This window comes from Pelophylax lessonae (assembly GCF_965119305.1).
Source record: "Pelophylax lessonae genome assembly, chromosome: 7".
Taxonomy (NCBI): domain Eukaryota; kingdom Metazoa; phylum Chordata; class Amphibia; order Anura; family Ranidae; genus Pelophylax; species Pelophylax lessonae.
The window spans coordinates 106505092-106531480 of NC_138774.1; the positions used below are offsets into that span (position 1 = coordinate 106505092).

At 45.8% G+C, this 26389-nt stretch overlaps 2 protein-coding genes across 2 annotated transcripts in view; one reads left to right on the forward strand and one right to left on the reverse strand.

Moving 5' to 3' along the window:
* The window catches only part of LOC309560740 (endothelin receptor type B-like), a 476715-nt gene that overhangs the window by 231229 nt on the left and 219097 nt on the right, over nt 1–26389 (forward strand). The gene's annotated exons all lie outside the window — the stretch shown is intronic.
* Nucleotides 690–26389, reverse strand: part of LOC309560744 (SLAIN motif-containing protein-like) — a 50454-nt gene continuing 24754 nt past the window's right edge. The window contains exons 4-8 of the mRNA XM_082264385.1: nt 21815–21955; nt 17076–17393; nt 16851–16988; nt 9756–10056; nt 690–1113 (exon numbers count right to left, since the gene is read on the reverse strand). Coding sequence (XP_082120511.1) covers nt 1053–1113; nt 9756–10056; nt 16851–16988; nt 17076–17393; nt 21815–21955 — 959 coding nt within the window. The 3' untranslated portion in view covers nt 690–1052. The remainder of the gene's footprint in view (nt 1114–9755; nt 10057–16850; nt 16989–17075; nt 17394–21814; nt 21956–26389) is intronic.

Here is a 26389-nt window from a genome sequence, read left to right on the forward strand (position 1 = left end):
AACTCCACAAGAACACCAGTACCAAAAAAAAAAAATGACGCTGATGGGTTTAAGTTAAAATGGGCGTCACATAAAGGGGCCCACAGTACATGCCAGCGATATCCCTGAGGCACAAAAGGCAGTGATTCCTTAAGCTGGCCATGCACCACTCCTAATTTGAGCTGTGGGAGGCCCTGTCATCACCACCCACCTCAATAAACTGACTGAAGATTCGATGGCCAAACAGTGACTGCATCCTATCAGATGCAGCCACTGTTCTAGTATTGATCTAGCTGCAGGGGCTAATGCTGTCTACAATAGCTGTGGCGATTCCCCCATCTCTTGTTCAGCCTGAAGGGCTTTATGAGAGAAATCTTAACATTTACAGCTAGCCTTAGGCCTCATTCACTTATGTCTGACTAGTCACTTTTAGGCTCCAGGCCAAAGTCGGACATTGTGGGCTCATCATAGGGAGTCATGGCACTTGGATTTCATAAAAAGAATGAGAAGTCAATAGGAACTTTTTAAAAGCCTGCAGCACTGACAGATGACCACCCACCTTCCCAGAAGCCACTACACCCAGAGTAACACCATGAACACCCCCCAACTCCCTAGTGCAGGCACAGGGCACACTGAACCCTTCCCTCCTAGATTGGATATGGCTATGCCTCCAGGGGGAGCGATTACACCCACCTCTCCTGCAGGAGTTCACAACTATTGTTTCAACATACAAAATGGCTGCCTAGAACAAATACCATCACCTGGTACACTTTAAATTTAAACAACAGTGCAAAAAAGTCAGTGGAGACACAAATCTACATGTTTTGTCCTTCTAAAACCGACGGCTCAGTGTTCTGGTGCAAACAGATATTTGCTACGACAACACAAAACATTTGATTTCGGAGTTCAGTTCTGAAAAATGGAAAAAGGTAAACTATATTAAAGACACAGGGTGCTTCTTCTTCCAAAATGGCAAGCAGGTAAGATTTTCTTCTTTTTTTTATGCTTTGCTCTGAAACAGTGAAGTCCAGCCCGCTGGACATATTAAAGGGGGGATTCATCTTTGGGGCGATTTAATAGCATCCTTCTTTCCAGGAGTCGTCATCCAGTGTATTTGACTTTGAGGCAAGAGATCTAGAAGGGGGGAGGAAAAAAAAAAAGCACAGGTTTTAATTGGAGCAAGACATGAACTCATTGGGGTGCATTTACCAAAGGCAAATAAACTTTGCAAGGCAGCTGCATTCATTTTCTTCTCCATAGCTTGGCAAATGTGGTAAAGCTTCACTTTGTAAAGAATATCTAATCAGGTGCAAAAAAAAAATAAAAAAACAAGCAGTTTTTTTTTTTACAAGCAGAGGATTGGGTGATAGACATATGGAAAATCAGCAGAGCTTTAACACTTTCACTCAGAAAACTTTTTCCACTTAAGGGCTGGATTCAATGATGTGGAACACATGGAGGGCAACATTCACCTGCTAATAAATGAGGAGAATAATCCTAAAAAAAATAAAAATAACAGTACAGGTTTACTTTAAGGTACTTCACAAATACAAAGCCAGTTCACCCTGATGGAGCACCTGGCTGGGGATTCAGGTTTTACTGCCCCCCCCATCCTGGCACCCAAGGGTGGTTGACGCCAGCCAGCATGGTCTGAAAATGGGGTTCTGTCCCCAGGGGAGATAAAGGGGCCCTGTCTTTAGCTGTGCTGGGGTCCCTAATAGGGTCCACCCTCATTGCAGTGTCCTCTGTCCCCCTTCACATCACACCAATAGTGTCCTGTGCCCCATAGCAGTTTCCTGTACCCCCATAGTGCCCTTTGCACCCCACCCACACACTGTGTAGGTAGAACTCTCCTACCTTACAAAGGTGTACAGCAAAGCAGAGACCGGCCAATATCACAGGGTTGGATGGGGGCAGGAACTGCTGAAGTGAACTTTTCACATTAACAGGCTGGCGATTGGTTGCTAGGATCGCCTGGCAACCAATTACCTGCTGTTTAATGTTAACTTTTAACTCTAGCAGTTCCCGCCCCATCCAATCCTGTGATACCAGCCTCTGTCCAATGAAGAAGAGAGCGGCGAAAACATCCACGGGCACTTAAATTAATCACGGGCACTGACAGGCCGGACATTTAGCTGTGGCGGGCTGTGTGCTGACCCCTGCACTAAGCTCTGGGAAAAAAAGAATTGCAACTACACCTACAAAGGGCAGTCTATTTGCCCTTAGTAAATCCACCCATTGCTTTCAGGATGTAAAGCAGTGTGGAGTAATTTATTCCAGTTTCAGGATAAAGCAGGCACTCTGCATTTCCCAGCCAATGTCCTAGCAAGCCTCAACAACCCTTGAAACCTGGAACACTCTGATATGCCAATGGCTACTTTAATCCCTAAAATTGTTGGGGCTGTCCCACCTTCCCACACACCTAACTACAGATTCCTGAGCCCTCTCCATAACCAAAAGGTCAAGTCAGAAATTGCAAAATAATCAGCTGATCAGACACAAACACTAAGTTCTATGCAATTATTCACTTTACTGTAAGAGAGGACTTTGAATGGATGGCATAATGGGTATGCCAGAGTGCAGTGTGCATATGCCGGTGTAGTCACCAGCTGCAGAAAGTAGTGAATATCTCCTAAATGGTTCATGATTAGGAGATATTCCTTGTACCTTGTAAGCTTGCGTGGAGATACAAGTCACCAAGTGGTGTTTACTAATGCTTTAAATACAATTAATATGTGCCTATTAACCACCTCTGCTCCAGAAGGTTTTACCCCCTCCATGACCAGGTCATTTTTTTACTTTTCAACACTACGCTACTTTAACCCCTAGGTGCGAACAGCACACATATGCAGCCTCTCAGGGGGTGGGCCTGGGCACTGAGAGGCCCCATATTTGTGTACCAATTAACAGACACAGCTGTGCTGAGAACATGCACCCTGCGCGCTCCTGGCGGCTAACGGAAAGCCAAGGGCGGTCAGGTGATCATAAACTCCCCCCCTGGCATCTGAAATCCTTTAAAGAGCCAGGAGGCACCGGTGCAAAAGGGGTTAACTGGCAATTGAGTTTTCATGCAATACTGTACCCAAATGAAATTTATACCTTTTTTTCACACTAATAGAGCTTTCTTTTGGTGGTATTAGATCACCACTGGGTTATTTTATTTTCATTATATAAACTAAAAAAGGAAAATAAAAATTGATATTTTCTGTAATAAAAATGGGATTTTTGACTTACCGTAAAATCCATTTCTCTGATGATCATTGACGGACACAGCTCCTGATCTTTTTCACTATTGGGTTATACTACTGCCCCCTACAGGAGTAGGAAACTAGGCAGAAAAAAAAGACTGCCTACGCCTTTGGGCAGTCCCAGGGGGTATACCCCCCCACTCTGCTATAGTTAACTCAGTTTTGTTACAAGCAGTGTCAGAAGAATTACAACTCCACAGAGGGGTGGGTGCTGTCCCTGTCAATGATCAGAGAAATTGACTTTACGGTAAGTCAAAAATCCCATTTTCTCTTTCGTTAATTGACAGACACTGATCTTAAACCATTGGGATGTCCCAAAGCAGTGTCAAACATGAGGGGCAGGAACAGCAAGAAAAAATTACCAAGGCTAAACCGTAGCTAACCAGGTAACAGGAGCTCAACCCAAAACCAACTGCAGCCCACCTGAAAACTTTACACCCAAAACAGCAGCCTGCAGAACCTTGCAGCCAAAAGAAGCATCCACAGATGCAAATACATCCACTTTAAAGATTTTTGTTAAAAGTGTGCACCGACGACCAGGTAGCTGCCTTGCAAACCTGTGTCACTGACGCCTGATGACGGAAGGCCCAAGAAGCACTGAGCGCCCAAGTAGAGTGCGCTTTGACAGGGAAAGGAGGAACCTGACCCTTGATGGAATAGGCCTGAGTCACCGTCTGTCTGATCCATCTGGAAATGGCCACAGAAGAAGCGGACAGTTCTTTCCGAGACCCATCCGTGAGCACAAATAGTGGGTCCAACTTCCTAAAAGACTCCGCAGCTGCCAAGTACACCCAGATTGCGCGAACCACACCCAGGGCATGCAACGCCACTCTCTAAGATGTTTCAGCCCGGGACACAGGGAAGGCAACACAATGTCTTCATTCAAAAGGAAATCAGACAACAACGGGTAGGGGCGAAGAACCACCTCATCTCTGTGGACCACCAAAAAGGCCACCTTCTGGGACAGCGTAAGCAGGGGAATCTTCCAAAGATTTTCAAAGGGAGGCTTATGGAGAGCAGAGCACCAAGTTGAGATCCCAAGGCAGTAACAGAGACCGCACTGGAGGAGCCAAGTGTTGAACCTCCTCAAGAAGAAGAAGGGAAAAAAAAAAAAAAAAAAGTACGCACCAGGGAGTGCATGGCCAAAAGGTCATTGAAAGAAGACTGCCAAGGCCGACACCTGGCCCTTGTTGGCACTCAAAGCCATTTTCTGCTCAAGCCCCAGTTGAAGGAAGGTCAAGACCTGAGCCCCCGAGAAAGAGCGAGGGTGAACCCCAAGAGACTCACACCCCGAAATGTAAGTTTTCCATGTACAATGGTAGATCTTCCTAGAAGTAGACTTCCTGGCTTACAACAGCGTTGGATTCACCGACTCAGACAAATCTCAATCCTTCAGGACCTGGCTTTCAACAGCCAAGCTGTCAAAGCCAGCAACTGTAAAGCAGGATGGAATATCGGCCCTTGGGACAGCAGATCCTTCCTGAGAGGCAGGCTCCAAGGGACGTCGTCGGTGACCAGCCACAGAAGATCAGCGTACCAACACCGGCGAGGGTAGTCCGGAGACACTAAAATGACCGGAATCCCTTCTGCCTCAATCCTGCGCAAGAGTCTCTGCAGAAGCTTAAGAGGGAAGGCGTATATCATACGATACTGGCTCCACGGCCAGTATCATCTGAGGATCGTCCTGTAGAGGATCCTGTGACCATGCCACAAACCTCTGCACCTTTCTGTTGACCCGAGACGCCAACAGATCCACCTCGGGGGTGCCCCACCGGAGACAAAACTGATGAAACACATCCAGATGAAGGAACCACTCCCCTTGGTCCAACGCCTGCCGACTGAGATAATCTGCCTGCCAATTTTCAACCCCCTGGAATGTGTACAGCGTTCTGCCCACCGTAGAATGCCGGCTACTTCCAGAGCTACCAATACACTTCTTGTGCCCCCCTGGTGATTGATGGCCTGATGGCCATGGCATTGTCCAATTAAATTCGCACTGGACACCCCTGAAGACGATTCATCCAGTGATTCATGCAAAGCCTGATTGCTCTTAGTTCCAGGACATCGGTAGTTTGGACTCTTCAAGTGTCCAGACACAGAGCGGAGCTTCGACCCAGGACACCTCCCCACCTGGACAGACTGGCATCTATGGTGATCACTGTCCAATACAAGGGGAGAAAGGATTTGCCCTGGTAAAGAGCCAAAAAGAGTGAAGCCACCGGACAAGGGATCCTTTTGTGTCCCTGCTCAGCCGGATCGGATTGTCCAGAGACTTCGGACACTTATCCCATTTGGCCAAGATCTCCCTTTGCAGGCACCTCGTATGGAACTGTGCAAACAGGACCGCTTCAAAAAAAAAAAAAAAAAAGGTAAAAACCATCAGGCCCAGCACCCGCATGCAAGTCCAGAGAGATGACTACCTTCTGGACAGCAGAAGATGAATTGCAGCATGCAGTTTCTGGAGTTTGTCCAGAGAAAGGAACACTCTGGCTAAGATAGTCCAGCTTTGTGGAAGGAACCAGAGCAGACTTCTGAAAATTCAAAAGCCAGCTGAACTTCCTCAGAGTCCATATAGTGATGTCCACATTGTCCTCCAGAGCAGCAGATGACTCCACACGCAGAAGGTCATCCAGGCAACCCAATACTGCGATCCCCCCGCTGACAAAACAATGCTAGCACATGGCCAACACTATCGTGCAGACCCGATGAGCGGAGAAGAGACCAAAGGGTAAAGCCACAAACGGATAATGCTCTTCTCCCACGGCAAAGTAGAGGAAGCGCTGGTGACAGACATATTGGAATGTGTAGGTAAGCGTCCTTGTCGATAGAGGCAAGGAAATCTCCCTGATGCAGGGATGCCACCACCATGAGAATGGACTCCATTCTGAAATACTGTACCCGCACAAAGCAATTCAATGCCTTGAGGTCCAGGATTGGACGCACCTTGCCCTTTTTCTTGGGGACTGTAAACAGGTTTGAAAAAAACCCCTGAAAACATTCCGAGGTCAGAACTGAGACAAATCACCCCTTGAAGTACTAGGTCTTGCACCGCCCCCAAGGAGAGCCTGTAATAGGCCCAGGGGACAAGCGTACGCTGGAAGGAAAGAATATTTCCGAAGGGTAAGAACGAAACTCCCATCTGGTAGCCTGACTGTTTGACTTTGTGGACCCATTTGTCCTGTGCCAAGGAAGTCCATGGGTCCAGGAACCAGTGAAGACATCCCCCCACCCCAGGTACGGGTGAAGGTGCACCATGTTGAAGGAGCCTTGCAGGTGGGTCTGGAGAATCCCACTCTCGACTTGCCAGACCAAGGTCACCTAGATCTTCCCGAAGAGGCTGTGAAAGACTTTGATCCCTTGTCGGCTGACCCCGAGGGCCGAAAAAACTTCTTGTGAGCCGATAAGGACAGGCAACGTCTACAACGAAGATCCTTACCCTTACTAGCCTGCGGAAGGAAGGTACTCTTCCCCCATGAGACCATTAATGATGTCCTCCAGGGTAGCTCCAAACAGGCAATCTCCTTGAAAAGGGAGATCAGTTAAGGCCTTTTTAGAAGTCTGGTTCGCAGACCAACGTTTGAGCCAAAAGGACCACTGCTGAAACAGACAGACATTCTGTAGCAATCAGGAGAGCCGCATCGAAAGAGGCATCACAGAAACTGAAGCCCCTGAGCCAACTGGTTCGCCAGCTTAGCAAGGGCAGGGGGGAGCTGCTCCCATTCCAGGTCACGGCGCAAGTTTTGCCCATTTGGTCAGAGTTTGAGATAGAGTCCTGCACGGGACTGTTTTATTAAACCCGTACCCGCTGAATGTATGACCAGGACCGCCCCCACCCGCAATGTTTGTGTCCACTCCCACGGTTTTGCCCTATACTACCCCCTCTTCTGAGGCAACACCATTTCATATCAGTGGAGCCATCACGTCCCTATTAAATATTTTAGCCCGCTGGATGTGCCCCAATATGTACTGTAGCTTCTGCTACATACAAAACTTCTCTATTAATAGTTTAGCCTGCTGGATGTGTATACAGTAAGCTTTGGCAACTTACAGAACGTCCCTGTGCTGGAATACTCTATGTACCACGCTGAGCCAATCACGGCAAGCTGTGTATTCTATTATTGCATACAAAGCCTGCTCGAATTGGCAAAGAGTGTATAAGCCCGCCTCTCTGACTCAGCCAATCCGAGCAGGCTTTGTATGCAATAATAGAATACACAGCTTGCCGTGATTGGCTCAGCGTGGTACACAGGGACGTTCTGTAAGTTGCCAAAAAGGTACTGTATACACATCTAACATTTTTAATAGGGATGTTCTGTTACTAGCTGAAGCTACAGTACCTGGCGTACAAGACGACCCCTGATTTTTGGGGTATATTTTTTTTATTATCAAAAAAAAAAAAAAAGTCATCTTATACGCCGGAAAATTCGTTACACCAAATTGCACCGTTTCCTGCGGGTACCCGCAAAATCTTTTGACCGCCCACTCCCACCCGCAGCAGAGGTAAAACTGCCCACTCCCGCAAGATTTGCATTGGGTCCCACGGGAGCCCAAATCCAATGTAGCCCTCTAGTTTGCGACACCAGGGTAATGGTAAATACCAGCCTAAATGCCGAACCAGAAACCGTGAACATATTGGGGGCCACAGCTTCCGCCTTCCTATCAGCCGGATCCTTAAAGGCCGGAGTCTCATCAACCGGAATTATGTTTGCCTTGTTCAATCTGGAAACTGGGGGGGGGGGGGGTCCACCGCCGGTGGAACAGTCCACTTTTTAAGAAGAAACTCTTCAAAGGGGTACCGCATTGCAAATCGCTTAGAAACATTAGAAAGCTGCTGTCAACCAAATCTAGTGACACGGGAGCCGGGCTGCTGTCTGTCAGTGGACGCAGCAGGACTCGTGAGCTCGGCCTCCCCCATGGACAGCGGCTCTCCGTGGGGGCACCCCCATGAGAAGGAGGAGCCAGAATTGACACTGGGCACCCCAGAAAAGGCAAATCGGAGCTGCTCTGTGCAAATCCCTTGCACAGAGCAGGTAATTGTTCATTTTTAAAAAAATAAATAAACATGTTATAATCACTTTAAAATGCCAGATCAGTACAAATACCCCTCAAATTACCCATTTTTGGAAAGTAGACAATCTGAAGTACTTGGTAAGAGGCATGGCAAGTTTTTTGAAGTTGTAATTTTTTGGCCCCAATTTGTGAACATTAGGAAATTAACTTTTTTTTTTTTTTTTTTTTTTACACATACTGTCACCAGCACAGTACAATGTTGACATATGACTGGTGTGGTACTGACAGTATGGAGAAAAAATAAATTTTTTTTTTACAATTTTTTTTTTTTTTATTGCCTTTGATCAGAGTAGTTCAGTGTCACCATAGTAACACTACTAGTCTGGGGGAGTAATCAGGATTTTTTTTTTTTTGTACATTTAATGGCTGATACAATAAAGATCATTGTACCACAATTGCTTTGAACTGACACAAATGAATTTCATTAATGACAGCTGTGATTACTAGTGCTCTGTGATAGGCCCAGGTATCATGTGATAGCTGTGGGCCAATCATAAAGGGGCCCTGTACCATGAGCTGCAATCTGCTGTTTCGGATATGGAAGGGGGGGGGGGGATTTCTGTGCGTTAGGGCACATGACATACATGTACAGGCACATACATATGTAATTGTGCCTGCTTGTGCTGCTCCTCTGCAGTATATGTACTGTGGCGGGTCGGCACGTGATTGATGAACAGGTGTTTTTTAGGGTGTAAAGATTTTAGGCTGTGACTGGTTTTTAAAACGTGACCCGACATTGCTTGGTGTGCCGCTTGGGCTCTCTGGGGTGGGGTATGAATCCTAAGCTACCACTGCCGGGAGAGCTGGCATGGGAGGGAGCTTGTCCCAGCTCCTGCATTCCCCATGACTAAGCTCAGAGGAGCAGATCGATGTGTTGGGGCGTGGCCTGGCCAGAGTCCAGGCTGATGTTGCCACTCAAAAACTCATCTTAGGGGCAGCACAGATGTGCGGCTACTGGGAGTCAACTGGTCCTGAAAACATTGGTATTTTTTTTACAGCCGAATCAGACACTCATTGGAAGGGACAGAAATGGTAATCAGGGATAAGTTATTGAAACGTGTAAACATTACCGTTTTCATTTAATCCAAACCGCAGGGAATGGTCAGATTGTACAGGTGTCCAGTATCAGATGATGACCAATATTTGATCTAAAGGAATTTCCCAACACCTGAAAATATCGAACCAATTTTTTCTCATCCACCATTACATTCATCTGTGTGTGTATAAAATTCTAGCCCTTAAAAAGCTCAAGTTGATCTCCAAGCTGATCTTAGACAGGGCTGTATGCTTGCCCCTATGTGACAGCACCAGCAAATCACCAAAACACTAACTTTGTCACATGTTCCTCCACACTCAAAGCAAATATGTATTTTCTAGACCCCCGAGTGGAGCAGCAGATGAGTGCTATAAAGCAAACCTATTTCATCGCCATGCATGGGAAAAAAAAATAACACTTGCCTTTTAGATGGTTGCATCATCTTGCTTTTGGGAGTTGTTAACCCTGCAGAGGACTGAGCTTTTCCACCCGAGTGCTTCATTGTGGGTGGAAAGTTTCCTGATCTAGAAACAGCACCAGGTACGGCTGGAATTAAGCCAGGCGAAGATTGCATTTTACGAAGACCGCTTGTACTATTGTAACCAGATGATTTAATTGGCTGCTTTGAGTTCAGGAGTGAACTTGTGCTTAAACCTGCTTTAACTGGCTGGCGGAGAGCTGCTGGCTGGCCGGAGCTGTACCTCATTTTACCTGGTGGATTACCTAAAAAAAAAAAAATGATTAATATAATGGTTATTCATATTGCAGGCTTCTAACCACAGTGCATTTTTGTTCTTTCAACATAGTTTGATTTTTAGAGGATATCCCACACATGAAACTTTTATACTGGCAGTGCCTGCACCATTTATCTCCATAGACTACTATGGGGCCATCTCCCAAGAGACCAGGGTTTAAAAAGGAACATATTGCACAGGTGTAGCCAATAGTAAGATTTCAGCTTCTGGATGTAAAGATTTTGGCAAGGCGTGACAAGGATTCAGGCAAATTTATTCAGAGGGGTGAGGCAGCCACAATAATGGCATCTCCTATAAAAAGCAGTTCTCCTTTAACCTCAAGTTGCGGGTAAAACTCCTGAAGGCTACGAAGGATAACTCCTGGAAGCTAATCAGGATTAGCTCTCCAGCCAAAAATAGCTTTGAATAGAGGGGAAATAAGAGTTAGAACTTGTGCCAGTTTTTTGTTGCCATTTGTGTCCCCACCGGAAAGATTTCTCATGCGCCACTGCAGCGGTTAAGGAATCAACCTTACTATCTGACGGATCAGGGCGCGTAGCATCAAGCCCCGCAGGGTGGGCCACTTCCGCAGCAAAAGAGCCAGATTCAGGATCTGATGAGACAGGAGAGGGCGGAGGGCGCTTTTTGCTAGTCTTATGCCCCAAACACCATCTCTACCCAGGAAACAAAAAACTCACAGGGGGCCACTGACTGAGGGCCGACAAATGGGGCCACCGACTGAATCCTCCAAAGTGGGTCACCTGCCAACACCCCTCCAAGGAGCCCCGCCCGCCGCTGATGCAGGATAGCCCTCGGTACCGCAGCAATGCTGGGAAGGGCAGGACAATGATGACTACAGCTGCCGGCAACCTGAACCACCCCCACAGCACTGCCCTTCAGAAAAAGGCGCCCAGCTCGGCCGCACAGCCTAAATTTTCCGATTCGTGGATCCGAGGGGGTACCGGGACCAACAGAGGGAGCGGAGGGGAGGGCAGATGCCCTAACGGTAAACAGCGGCTTCAGCCGTCCTCAACTGGGGCCGTACCACACAGTGCCCAGTAGGCTGCGGCCTAAATTACTGGATGGCCCAAACGCTTTGCGCGTGGACCTGCGGATGCCGGGCCACCCGCTCCCCAAGCCCTCAAGTTGTCAGCAAGGTGAGCCCAAGGGACACCTGCCCCTTAGTGAAAACCCCAAGGGTGGAGGTAGGACAGTGCACCCGCAGTCACCAAGGCCAGGGGACACAGACAGCCTTGGCATGCAGCATCCCCAGCTTCCCCCATGAGCAAAGTGCAGGAATGCTAGCTCATGGCCTCACCTGGAGAGGGGGCTTTTAATTCACAGGCTGCCCTGGTCCAGGATGGGGCCTGTTGCAGCTGACCCAGCGCGTAGCTCAAGGTCTGCGTGAGCTGACCAGATTGGGGTGACCTCCTGGATATAGATTATACAGCCAGTCTCCCAATCTGGCTGTTGATAGAAGATCTCTGCAGGGAAAAAGTCCATCAAAAAATAAGGTAATGAAAGTGCAGGTCGCAGCAGGGAGCCAGGTCCTTACTCCTCACTAAGCATAAAAAAAGTGTCTATGGCAGTGAGGAGGATGTATACCAGCTAGTACTGCCCATAGGTGTAGCCAAGCCTGTTTTTATGCGTAGTGTCCTACTCCTGTAGGGGGCGATATAACCCTATGGTTCTGAATATAGAGGCCGTGTCCGTCAATGTCGGAAGGAGGAAAACTGGATTTTTGACTTCCCGTAAAATCCTTTTCTCTGAAGTTCATTGACAGACAGCGCCATATTCTTTTTAACCATTGGGTTATGCTGCCCCCTACAGGAGTAGGACAAAAGGCAGGAAAAATCTTTACAACGTCTATGGGCAGTTCCTGGGGGTAGACACTAGTATCAGAAGGAAATAATCCCAACCCAACTCCTAAATAGAGGGGCGGGTGCTGCGTTTGTCAATGAACTTCAGAGAAAAGGATTTTACGGTAAGGGCTCTTTCACACGGTCTGCCTCCGTAGGCGGTTCCGTGCTGCTCAGCAGGGGATCGTAAATACAGATCCCCGCTGAGCAGGAAGGCGATAGCTCCATGCATCTCTACGGGGGAATCAGATGAGAGCGGACCGCCTGTCCGCTCTCATCCGATCCCCTGGACGGATGGAAAATAGGGTTTCCATCCTTCCGGATTTCACTGACAGGATCGGATGCGGATGGCAGCAGACATGTCTCCGCTGACATCCACTGCTCCATAGGGATGCATGGAGCACCCGATCAGATCCGCCTAAAAAACTGACAGGCAGATCTGATCAGAGCGCTCATGTGAAAGGACCCCCAAGTCAAAAAATCCAGTTTTCTCTATCATTCATTGACCGACACAGCTCCATATTCTTCTTAACCATTGGGACGTCCCAAAGTATTAACATGAGGGGTGGGAAAACATTGCAGAAAGGAACTTAATTCCCAAAAGGCTAAACTTAGCCTAAACATGTACTTTGTAGAATATTGTGAACATGTGCACAGATGACCAAGTTGCCGCCTTGCAAACTTGTATTACTGATGCCTGATGGCGAAAAAGCCCAAGAAGCACTCAACGTCCTAGTAAAATGCGCCTTTACAGGGAAAGGTGGAACCTGACCCTTAAGTGAATAAGCCTATACTACAGTCTGCCTGATCCATCTGGATATGGTCGCAGCAGACACAGCCAATCCCTTCCGAGGTCCTTCCGTAAGGACAAAAGAGTGATTTCCTGAGAGACTTGGTAGCCGCCAGGTCAACCCTAATTGCCGAACCACATCCAAAGATTGCAGAGCAATTTCTTTAGGATGCTTGGGATTAGGACAAAGTGAAGGCAGCACAAGGTCTTCATTTAAATGGAAAATGGAAATCCGAGACCATCTTCGGAAGAAAAGACTGATTTGGTCGAAGTACCACTTTATCTCTGTGGACCACCAGATAGGATGAACGGCAGGACAGCGCCGCCAATTAAGACACTCGGCGTAACGGGGCTGTATCAGAGGTGCCATATGGCGAACTCCTTGGATAAAAAGGTGCGAATCAAAGAATGTTTAGCTAAAGGACTTTGAAAAAAAAAAAAAAAAAAACACCACCAAGGCCGACACCTGGCCCTTAATGGTACCCAAGGCCAACCGCTGCTCAACCCCTCTCTGGAGGAAGGCCAATATCCTAGCCACTGAAAAAGAGCGTGGCTGCACCTTAAATCGATTTACACCATGCGATATACAGTTTCCATGCACGATGATAAATCTTCGTAGAAGTAGATTTCCTAGCCTTCAACAGTGAAGGAGTCACTGAGTCCGAAAGACCCCTACCCTTCAATACCTGGCTTTCAACAGCCACGCCGTTAACCACTTACCGACCGCCTAACGACTATTTACGTTGGTCGTTTAAAGCTAAATACCGGGGTTATAGCAGCAGATAGCTGCCATAACCCTGGTATTTTTTTTTTAAACGGCGGGCGGTCGGCTTTCAGATAAGGGTGGTCCCAACGGCGGATTCGCCGCGGGATCACCCTTACGGTGCGGCAGAAAAGGGCCCCTCCCGCCCGTTTTCCCCGCTTACTGGACCCGCCGGCAGCGGGGAAAACGATCTGTTACCGGATCCTCTTAAACAGGAAGTCGAGTGTGGGCAAGATGGCCCTCACTCGACTCTATGGTCTTGGAGGACCAGAGCGACGGCCAACGTCGCTGCCTAGAAACTGGTTTAAAGGGCTGATTTTATTTTTTCGACTTTTTTTTTTTTTAGTGTAGTTGTGAGGTCTGAGGTTTTTGACCCCAGATCTCACAATAAAGACCTGCCATGCCTATTTCTATTACAAGGGATGTTTACATTCCTTGTAATAGAAATAAAAATGATCACATTTTTTTTTTTTAAACGGTGTAAAAATAAAAAATAATAAAATAAAAAAAAAAATTAAAGCGCCCTGTCCCAGTTAGCTCGCGCGCAGAAGTAAACGTATATAAGTCCCGCCCACATATGTAAACAGTGTTCAAACCACATGTGTGAGGTATCGCCATGATTGTTAGAGCGAGAGCAATAATTTGGACATGTAGCTATGCGTCCTTGATATCGATGGAGGCCAAAAAGGCCCCTTGGTGTAGGGACACCACTACCGTGCGAATGGGACTCCCATTCAAAACTTCTGTAACCGCACAAAGCGGTTTAAAGCCTTGAAGTCCAGTAATGGACGCACTTTGCCTTCTTTCCTGGGAACAGTGAACAGGTTTGAACAGAACCCCTGAAAGTGTTCCCAAGAGGGAACCGGCACAATCATCCCTTGCGACAGCAGATCTTGTACCACCTCTGGTAGATCCCTTAGCCGATCTGGAGATAGGCGTAGATTGGACGGAAAGAATCTGTCCGACAGGCGAGACCTGAATTTGATCTTGTAACCCGATTGGATTAGTTCGTGGACCCATTTGTCCTGAATCAAGCAGGTCCGTGGTTCCGGAAAGAAACAGACGTCCCCCCACCTTAGTTATGGGTGAGGGCGCCCCTTCATGCAGAAGGGAACTGGTCTGCAGATCTGGAGGGGCCTTCTCTCAGCTTAACCGACCACGTCTTCTTGGAACCCCCAGATGATCCAAATGGCTTAGATCCCTTCTCCTGCATGCCTGAGGCACGAAAGGGCCCGTCAATGATGCAGAGGCTTGCCCTTAGCGGGCTGAGGAAGTGTACTCTTCCCACCTGTAAGCCCTTTGAGAAGTTCATCCAACGAAGAACCATATAGGCGGTCCCCTGTAAAGGGGAGATCTGACTGAGCCTTTTTAGAAGCCTGGTCCGCAGATCAGCTTTTTAGCCACACCATGCGTCTCATTGTCACCCCTACTGTGGAAATTCTAGCCGCAAGGGGAGCTGCATCTGAGGACGCATCACATACAAACAGTAATGCTTTGACCATTTGGTCCGTTAGCTCTGCAGGGCCCAGGGGAAAAGGTTTTGCTTCCAAATCACTTTTTAGTAACTTTGCCTATTCCGTTATGGTCTAGGTTTACCAAAGTGATAGCAAAGACCAGTCTAAGTATTGAACCCGCTATCACCTGTAAGTGGTGGGAGAGAGCCTCAATCATATCAACAGGGTCTTTAAAGACCGGAGACTCCTCCACCGGGACCACAGTAGATTTGTTTAGTCTGTAGACCAAATGGTCCACCTTCGGTGGAACGGTCCATTTATTGACTATAGCTTCCGCAAAGGGGTAGCGCCTCTTAAAAGCGCTTCGACACCACTATTGTTCAGTGACAAATTTTGTCAAAAAGTTCCAGACAAGGCAAAAACTTGCCCTACTTCTGTGATTTGCATGCGCCAAAGGACACCTGCATCTCTGACGATGTAAAATCATCTGCCATTTTTAGAGTTTCCTGCACTGACACCAGGTTCCTCCACCAGCACGGTTTCCTGCGCGGCTGCAGATTAGGATATTTCATCCTCGCCATCAGAGTGCGATGAAGCGGATCCCTCAGGGTGACTAGCGTCGGTGGCAGCCATATCAACCTCAGCATCTGAGGATACAGATTAGGCATGGGGGGGCAGTGGGCGCTTTTTTACTAGTTCTTTTTTAGGACCAAATCAACTTTTGACACCAGGGATTCCAAAACAGCCGTTAAGGAAGACAAGGGTTGCAACCCGGAGGTCACCGCAACACCAAGGAGGGGATCAGTAGGTGAGACTTGCTCCTGGGGACAGTGCAGTGTCACTTTAAAGAATACTGCAAGTCCCAGCACACTAAACTGCAATATAGCAGAGTGGAAGGTCGACCTACAGGGACCCCAATCGACTCACCACCACCCGATATCAGGGAAATCCGAGCCGGCCTGAAACATGCAGAAAAACATCCTTCACAGGAAGAGGAAGTACCTGGGTCAGCACTAGGGTTAAAGCCTTTTCACTCACTGCTGTACATCGTTCTCGGAATACAATAAAATGGCCGCCCAATGCATTTCAATGGGGAACTACTAAAAGATGGCCTACTGGAAAATGGTGGCAAACACAGCACGCCATGCGGTCTACAGGATCAGGAGAGCATAGGGGGGCCCACCACGACTAACCACCCCCCCCCCCCCCAGCAGGTCGCGCAATCCGTAGCTTTGGCGCGCCCCCCCCCCCCCCCCCCGAGGGCCCCCATCGCCTGCTACAGCCCCTGCACCGTACCCGACTAAGGTAGGGATCCCACATACGGGGGGGGGGGGGCATGGGAGGATGGGAGATAACCCGAGGGTCCGACCGTCCCAGGGAGGGGCTCATGTCCAAGAGATATAGGGGGACACTACTAGCTAAAAAAATGGAATTTAGACACAAGGTTCCCTTTTTACATAAACATGCTAGGACCGAAATCCCAGCAGGGAATTAGGTCCTACACCTGAACTAGGCAGAAAAAAAACTGAATCCTATAAACAGAATGAGTGGGTGTATATCCCCCAGGGACTGCACCATAGGCATGGTAAAGATTTTTCCTGCCTAGTGTCGTACTCTTGTTGTAGGGGGCAGCATAACCCAATGGTTAAGAAGAATATGTAGCTGCGTCTGTCAATGAACGATAGAGAAAAACAATTTTTATTGAAGTTTTTCTGGAGATATAATAGAAGGCTGGAGTGCTTTGTTTTATAGTCGCCCAATGGATATACACACACTGACTAGGATACGCGATCCTTTAAAATGCACACAGAATATCTATCATACCTAAAACAGAACTCTGGTTTAAGGTTTTAAAATAATCAATTATATAAAAAAAAGACATTCAATTAGACAGAGTTTAGCATTGAATAGACATACTAGCTGAGGGCTGCTGAATCCTGCTCAATCGGCTGCTTGGCCCCTGAAGATCGGACTCCAAGCTCCGGCTGCTTCTCACTGCCTCCAGAGAACGTAAACTTGTTTTTGCAAGATTGGGCATACTGTGCCGCAAGTCATCTATAAAAAAAAAAAAAAAATTCCTGTATTTCTGTACAATACGAAAAATAAAACCTAACACACGACAGACAATTGCACAATACAAACCTTCACAACCTGGGTACTTCATCTGATCCTGCCCGTGATTTTGCATAGATCTGCGAGGAGGTCTAATGCGGGAAGCACTGCTTCGACTGCTGTCCCCCACTGTGGAGGGCGATTGGCATCGAGGTGAACTGAGAGGTGATGGGGAATAGCGGTGTGAACTGCGGTAAGACAAAGAACAGTCATAGTCATCCTCATCCTCCAGGCTGTATGTGTCAAATTCCTGATCGCTAAATGTTCCTCTTCTCAGAGAGTGGAGGGAGGCGCTGGAACTGCGCCTGGAAACAGACGCTGAGCTAGAGGCGTAGTCCTGCCGGAGACCTGAAAAATGGATAAGTGTGTCACCAAATAGTTCAACCGGCTAGTAAATCCACAAACATGATGGCAAGCCTGAACAATTTTAAGATCTACAGCAGCCTGCTGAGTTTAAAGGGTTGGAGTGCCACAAATTAAACCTTTCAAAAATTTGGTGGATGCATGAGAATTCTAGTGCAGGCCCATCCAAAACCAGTTTCTTAGTTTGGGATTGGATTAAAAGCCCTGTCAGATTTTTCCCGTCATCTTGGGCACCGCTAGAAAGAGATTTTCCTTCATTTCTTGGTAGGTGTAACCTCAGGACAGAAAAGAGTAAATCTGATGAAGCCCCAACTAATCCTTCCCCAATACAAAAACTAGAAAAATGGTATGACACACACAGTAAAGTCTAACTCCATCCAAACCTTTAACCCATCATTTTTACCTTTCCACTAGAAATGTGTTACTGCGCATCTACCAATGGGGGAACTCCAGGATAAGCAAATATGGTCTAAAATTGCTAAGCCACGTATATTCTTACTTAAATCTTAAAGACCAGTTGCTTCTGCGCTCTATCTTCCAACAGGGTGACTGGTCTTGCATTCATCCCCCCTGTAGCTTTCTGCAGACAGCCTGTATTGGGTGGGCATTCTGGATCTTTCCCACAGCTCTGCTCTCTGGACAAGCCATATACAGCACAGTGATGTAGTCTTCGCTACTTTTAGAAGGTAATATCTAGATTTTCAAAAGGTATTTGGAGCACACAAAGTGAACATCTATTTCTTGATGCTTTGGAGTAATATTTTTAAATGATAGTTTTTGTGCCCAAAGTTCATCCTTCCACAGTCATTATAGGAAAAGCCATTGTCCTTGGTGGAATTTATTTTATGAAGCAGGAGAATTCTACAGAATATTGTTATTGTAGAAGGATGAGCTGTACCCCATAGTGGGCAGGATGAGGGGCAAACTTATGCCTGGAGGAAAACTCCAAAAAGTCTTCTTAGTGATTCAGATGCCACCTACATTTCAACCAGGTGGTTGAAATGTGGAATGACCCTTTAAAGCAAACCTGTAAGTAAAGCATCTCAAACTACCACCAACAGCAAGCGTTTTCAGATACCTGCACCTCAGGTTCCAGTTCTTGTTAAGCACACCAGAAACCTGGGGTATTTGGACATCCATATGTGTGAGCAGATTAAAGCCCAATTGAAGCTTCCCTTTTGCACAAGAGCAGTGGACCAACTCCCCGTGTTGCTAGTGCAGGATATTATAAACCTTTACTGCAGTATGTCAAAATACACAGAAAGGAGAGCATATTAAAAAGTGGTTCTAAAGGAAGAAAGGAGAGCATATTAAAGTGGTTCTTAAAAAGGCAGAAGGTTTTTTTTATCTTAATGCATTAAAGTGGAGTTCTGGCCTATTTTGCAACTTTAGTTATTCCTGGAGTGCTCACTATGCTGATCAACAATTGGAACAAAAAAAGGATGGTGCTCTTGTGTGCACATATGGTTAATCAAGTATGAATGATGACCCAAAAATAGTCTCAAGGTAAGCCTTAAAGGTTTAATGAACATAGAACAGATTAAAATAAATACTCTTCCAAACCAGTCCCTGAAGCCTCCGAGTCTCCTTGGGGTGCTGTGGGGATCCCTGGTGGTAATTAGGGGAATCCAATGGCATCGGGTAACCCAAGATGAAGAAAAGGTACTCCCTGATGATATGTCTCAGCATCCAATGGTAGAGGCTCACACGGTCCATGTTCATTAAACCTTTAAGGCTTACCTTGAGACTATTTTTGGGTCATCATTCATACTTGATTAACCATATGTGCACACAAGAGCGCCATCCTTTTTTGTTTCAATTGTTTTCAAACACCATCCCGTGTTAAGGATTGGGCAGCCATGGTGCAATTGATGTACATTTTCTACAGTTGAACAACTTTTGGGTTCATGACTTAGCAGGAAAACTGCATCCAGGACTAACGCTTGAACCTTTTTTGTGTTGTATTGATCAACAATTGGGCATTTTCAATTTTTTCCTTACCTTATTTTCAGGGCATTTTTGATAGTACTTCCTCCTTCTCCCCCCTCTGTGGCCACAGCCACCGACATCACTTCCGCCTTTGCATTGCATCCTGGGAGCTGTTTGTCATCACTCCCAGGAGGCTGGAATCAGGAAGAAGGACACAGCAGATTACACTGTGGCTTCAGATGCCCACGTCTAAGATGGCCGCGCCCAGACAGTGTTTTTTAAAGTAAAATTTTGACTAAAATCCAATACTGTACACCTTGTAAGTATGAGAATAGCGGTTCTGTAAAGGGCGATGGATTAGTATTATAGGGGTATTTTTAGTTAAAAAAGGTATTTGAGGCTGGAACTCAGTTAAGTTAAAAAACCTTCTGTGTGCAGCAGCCCCCCACACCCAGCGATGTTGCACGGGAGTCTTGGCTGGCCGGGAGTCTTCGTCAATGGCTGAGACAGCAACAAAGTCCGTGAGCAAATGAGGAGAGAAGGGCCGGGGCCGAGCCACAACTTCATGTCTGAATGGACACACAGAGCTGTGCTCGACTGCCCCCATACCAAACTGCTTGCTGTGAGGGAACTCGGCAGGGGCCAGGAACGCCGAAGAGGGACCCAAGAAGAGGAGGATTGGGGCTGCGCTGTGTAAAACCTCTGCACAAAGCAGGTATGACATGTTTTTTTTATTTTTAAACAATTTATAGGCAGCATGACTGCACTGCTGTTATTTACAGGAAAACTTCAATTGGGTTTTAGGCAGCTACTGGATTTTACTTGGGGATTCCTGCACCTCTCAGTGACAACCCATTAAAAGCAAGCCGACAATGATCAGTCAGCTGGAAGTGGAGCTAACTGAAAGAAGCTCAAGAGGTTAAACATATCCCCACAGTCAGACTTCACAGCTGTGTGTGTTTTTTTTGTACTTTGTCTGCAATTGAAACTTTTTTTTGTTGGCTAGGGATATGGAAACATTTGCATACTTTGGAGTCAAAAAAAAAAAAAAAACACACACACCACACACAAACATCTAAACTAGGGATGCACCGATCCGATATTCGGATCGGATATCGGCGCCGATATGGCCATTTTAGATGGATCGTTAACATTGACCGATCCGGTTTTTGCTTGGTAACGGCTCAGCCATCCCTTACTAGGTGCAGTAGTATGGGATGGGAGCCGCTACTTCCTGTATAGGTCCGGCTCACAGGCAGAGTGATATCAGATGCACTCCACCTGGGAATGGAGGAGCCACACACATGAAGCAGCGGCTTTGCTCTGTACTGCAGCCGCTTGCTTTGTGTGTAGCTCCGGATCGGTTCCGGTATCGGCGATTTCACAACGCCAGTTATCGGTATCGATATCGGGTCCAAAAAAGGCGGATTGGTGCATCCCTAATCTAAACACTCATTAAAATCGCATTATAAGTGTGCATGCAGAAAATGTACAAAACAAACATGCAGTTTTCAGCGCATAGGTGAAAGCATGGCTATGGAGGAAAACCTACTCAATACTTTCAGATGCAAAGCTCAAACACTGTTCAGACTTTCCTATACAACTATGCTTTATACAGTGCAAAACTGTACTACTAGTTACCCAACACCAGATGGCACTGTGTGGAAACAAGTACTACCTCATCAACTGAGCTACCTTTAGCAGCAACCAAATTCTTTTTTTAATTTAGACTCGCCACAAAACACATAGTCCACCTTGTCAATACACCCACATATTCATGAAAGAAAAAAAAATAGTGCATTTATTTTTCTGCATTGGAGCCATTTAAAGCATTGCAATTGTAATCAGTGAATTGTGGGTGTAATGCAAAGGTATCCACTAGACCGAGGTGTGTACACAGTTTATGGGGGTGGAGAAAGTAATCAGTGGACTACAAGTAAAGCGAGGTCACCACACTTGCTCCACTGAGATCTACGAGCCCTCTGCTGAAGTAGCAGATTGCTTGCGTGGCCTGGACACCAATCAGAGAACATTTTCCATTTTCTCAATGAATGCAAAGAGTTCTGATTAGACAAGGAAAGAGGCAGAGCAGTGACACCCCAATCTCCACTTCATCCAATCAAAGAACCCCTTGTATTCATTGAGAAAAAAATGACAAGGTGTTCTCTGAATGGTGCCTGTGTGGAGTGGACAACCCTCTGAGGTTTTTTTTAAGTTAGGAATACATTTATATACAAAAACAATACACATTTCCTTTAAAAACTCAAGAATCTGCTTAACATTACAAAAACCATATAGTATCTGTAAAACACCCTCTAAACTTCAGACTGCTATGAAGTGAGAATGCCTCATTTACCTAACCAGCTAGATAAGCTTCATACTATATTGATATGGGTAAATCAAAAAGAAAATTGCAAAAGGAGACTAATGTTCATGGCCACCCCAACACAGAAAAAGAATTCCATAAGTAATCTTACTTTCCTCCTGTAGTCTGGCCATAACCTGCACATCAGTCAAATCCTGGAGTTTGTAGCCCATAGAAATGGAATCATCTGATGTGCTCAGTTCACTGTCCACAGACGACTGAGAGCTGAGTGTAGAATGGACCCCCAAATAACCTGGAAGAGAGACGGATAGGATATATAAAGCAGATTTTATACACCCTTTTGGTCTTACAGTCAAGACATAAAAGAATTTAAGAGGAGGTGTTGTTCATAGCAGTTAAATAGAAACACTTTAAAGGGAAGACCACCATTTTTTTGAATTTCTGTTTTTTGTTAATATAGGCAAAGTACAGGTTTACCTTAATAAAGTCACAGGTTACCATAAGCATCTAGTACCGGTCTTCTCTGATCTCTCACCACCCCAGTCTTCTGGCAGACACCCCAAGATTCTGCTTACACCAGGCTGTGAACACTAACTCAGGCCTGCCAACTGATTGCCATGAACAGCGAGTAGCATGTTTCCCCGGTAGTACCCAGTATTCTTTAAGCAGTCTGGTAGTGGACCAGGGTGGTGATGGGAGTATAGCAGGGGTATTCAATCACTTATTAGTCATACTTTAGGACACGAATGTGGCCACCGGGAGTAAAAAATGCCCTAGCATCAGTGAGAATAAACAATGCCCCACGAGAGGAATTGTGCCCCATCATTGGAGTTATTGGACCCCCATCATTGATCTCATTGGGAGGACTTGTGCCCCATCATTCGTGTCATTGGGAAGGAACTGTGCCCTTCATCCCTTCATTGGTGTCAGTGAAGAACAGTGTCCCAAGGACCAGATAAAAGCAAGCAAGGCGCCGCAGTTTGGAGACCACTGGAGTATAGGGAATGTCAGTACTGGCTGTTTATGGATATTCCTGTAAACCTGTTACTTTGTGCAGTATGGGCAACGTGAAGATTCACTTTAAAAAGTGTTAAGCCAGCCACAGACTGTTCAGATCTCGTCCAGTTCAGCAAGGACTGGCTGAGATTCGAACCGTGTATGGGAAGGCTGATTGTACATGAGCGGGAGTAGTAATCCCTGCCAGGAGAACACGCAGTGATGGTTGCTAGCGGCTATAGCTGCTGGCAATAATTGCATGAAAAATCTAACGTGCTCTGCAGTTAGTGTTGATGGGGGAATTCAGCAATTTTTGGGCAGCAGGGCAAAAAAAAAAAAAAAACAAAAACAAACCATGACCGACATTATCTACACCCCACAACAAAAAGTTTGCCAACCTTCTAATGTACACACGCATCAGATGTGTACAAGCCATTAAAAATGGTCTGAAACCTGATCCAAGACTCAGGCTGGCTGTACACCAGTAGAATTTTGAACATTTGTTTTTTTTTTTAAACTCTTTATTAAAAAGGAGATAAAGCTTTTGGTACATAAAAAAAAAACAAAAAAAAACAAAGCAATCAAGATGAGCGCAAAAATTATAATACGGTACAATATATTTCAAAACAGCCAGTATGCAGCTTTCCATCTCGTTATAAAGTCAGTAAGCATGCTAAATAACAAAGAACATTATGAGTATCAGGGAGCGCCAAAGACAACAGCCCAAAAGACTGTTGGGTTCAAAACCCTCCACAATAAAAAGGTAATTTGTACTCTCAATGATGGCCTTAAGCATTAGATACAGTGAGGGCAGAAGAGCACCGTGCGCCCCAGACCTCATTGTACTTAGCCAGGCACCCTCCATGTTCAAAATTTTTAACATTTTTATTTCAAACATACAGAATTACAGAATTTTGGAAAAATTGTTCCTTTGAGCATCTGGTCCTGCCATCATTCAGGCAACTAATTTTGTTTCCGAAACTCTTAACATTTTGTCCAGACCTGCTACTTGAATGTAATCCCAGCTGACAGGCTACTTTTGTGTCACACACATACACGCATTACAATATGCACAATTTTTCCCGAAAGAAAACCACAATCAGGGATGGAATTTTGATCAAGAATTTTTTTTCCATTCTGCTGCTTTTTATTCCTACGGTCAAAAAAGACTGTTGATATAAAAGTGGAAATTTACCCCAAAAAACTTGATTACAATAATGTTCATGAGCATTAACAATTATGCTACCAATGTGTGGTAGGCTATAAACTGCCTCCAGCAGTTGCTGGAGGCTGCCATTTTGCTGAAGACCAGACCCCCTGAACAGCAGTACATTTTTAGGCTGTCGGAATTTTGGTTCTATTTTTTTTTTTAGGCACTCTGCTGAATTCTTAGAGAGCAACTGAGCATGTGAAGAGTAGGGTGAGACAGTGTATTACTGGAATTTAAACAGTATAGGCACTTATTTTTAATGTTTTACATTAAACCTATGTTTTATACCTGCACAAGTGATCTAGCAGGACTTACATTTTCTGACTAAAGATCCACTTTAACCCCAATAACCTTTAGGAAATTGAACAAAGGTTCTAAAAATAAAGTTGTGGCATGGAGGGGGCGTAGCGACCGCTGCACTGAATGGCCGCATGATTCACTAGCTCCCAGTGGGGCCAGGGGAATAACCAAGGACCGACGCCACTACACTACCATCACACCATCTGCCTGCACACCCAGGCGCCGAAGAGAACATCCGCAGCCCGCAAAATTAATTGGGCTTTTTTCCCCCTGGTAAGCCGCGGGCTACACCAAAATGGCGCTGGGGGAAGCTCCTTGCGGTCTCTAGCGAGTGACTCACAGGCTGCGGTACAACAGCCTCCCTGATTATTGGACCAACCTCGCCAGTGGATTACTGCACTACGATACGCCTTTGCTGTGTCGCACTGCGCTAGTTTTTGGGAGCTCACTCAGAAGTTAATATCTAGGTGGTACCTGACACCATATCGTATAGCTCGTTTTTCATCAAACAACTCCCCTCTATGCTGGAGAGGATGTGGGCAAGAGTTTTTGGAGAAGCCTATTCCAACGCCTTTCCAGTGTCACAGGCATTCTAAAAAACCTAAACCTGACCTAGCATTAATCTTGGTATCAAAGATTTCCCTGTGATACACCGAAACGTGGATACTGGCATTTTGTTGGCAGCTCATTTAACAATCACTAGACACTGGAGGGGAGACCGGCCTCCCAATCTGAAATAACCATTATTCACTCAATATACATCTGTGAGAAAAATATAGCTCTTAGGTCTGGAGAGACTGGTCAACCTGGCATTTCACCAACAATAGCAAAATACCTGACGTTTACTGCTACTATCATTGATATGTATTTCAACAATGTATCATTGTATGTTGGCTGACATGAATATCTTTTAGTACTACGGTCTACTTTTTTGTCCCATTTCCCTTTTTTACCCTGCTCCGTGGTTGCAGAATCTCTGTACCCAAAACTTCAATAAAGAAATATTGAAACAAAGGTGCAATTTAAAATCGTAGGGGATATTTGTCAATCTATAAAAGTTCAACATTTCTAGTCATCCTACAGCTCCAGTAATAAAGTATTAAACATTTACAGGCTTATTTAATGTAACAAAAATATTAAAAGATGTAAAGTTTTTTTTTTTTTTTTTTCTTATAATCATACTTACCTAGGTGAATGCAAAAATCGGTCCAATGCTGCATCTGTCCCCCAGTGCCTTTAACACTGAGAGCTGAGCAATCAAACATCGCCGATCGCTTGGTTTTCACAGCTCTCTAAGCAGAGAGCTGCTGACTGTCAGTCACTGGCTCTCTGCTCTGCCCTGTGCTCACTAGAGTGCTGGGCTGTGGAGGGGCGGGAGCGGCCGGTTCAGGCTCTCAGCGGCTCGCTAAGAAGCTGAGCCAGGTGCCGGTCCAGGCATGTGGGCAGATCCTGACTGGTCACAATCTTGCCTGAGCCTTGACCGCCTCTCTGGCGTCAGCGGACTTTGGCCTGCTGTCTGCTGAAAATTGGTCACAGGACTGCAAAACGAACTGCACTTCTGTGATCCACAGGAGAAGTACAGCCAAACAAGCACAGTTCTAAAAATACCAGCTCTCTTTTCATTGAGCTAGGATCACAGATTACCTCTGGGCACTATGGGGCACTGCACATTGCCTTTTTTTTTCCCCTTTTCCAAAAAAAAGAGCAGAATTAAAAAACAATTCTACATCAAAAATACAAATGAACATTTCGTCAAATATCAGCAGACTGGGTTTAACAATTAGTATAAAAAAAAAAAAAAAAAAAAAAAAACCACACAAACACACGCATAATCACAGTGGTAGAGATTATGGCCTAAAAACCTCAAAATAAAATAATATTAAAAAAAATGTATAATATTTTTTTTTTTGTAATAATCAGGGTATACAGCTTATCAAGCATGGGAGGTTCATAAACTAGCTTACGTAAATAAAAGCACCTTCCCTTTTTATTTAGTTAGGCTATAGCAGCTGCTGCAAACAGCACATGGTCTGAAGACAAATGGGCAAGATTTTATGAAGATGGTCTAGCACAAGGGGTACAAAAATTGGTAATGTTGGGTTTGTATACCGGACATGACTGGTTTGCATTGGAGATGTTTTTGAGTTGCTTCCACTTTCAATTGTATGGGGAAGAGAGTACATAAGACTTTATATAGCATCACCTCTCACCTTCCTCTTA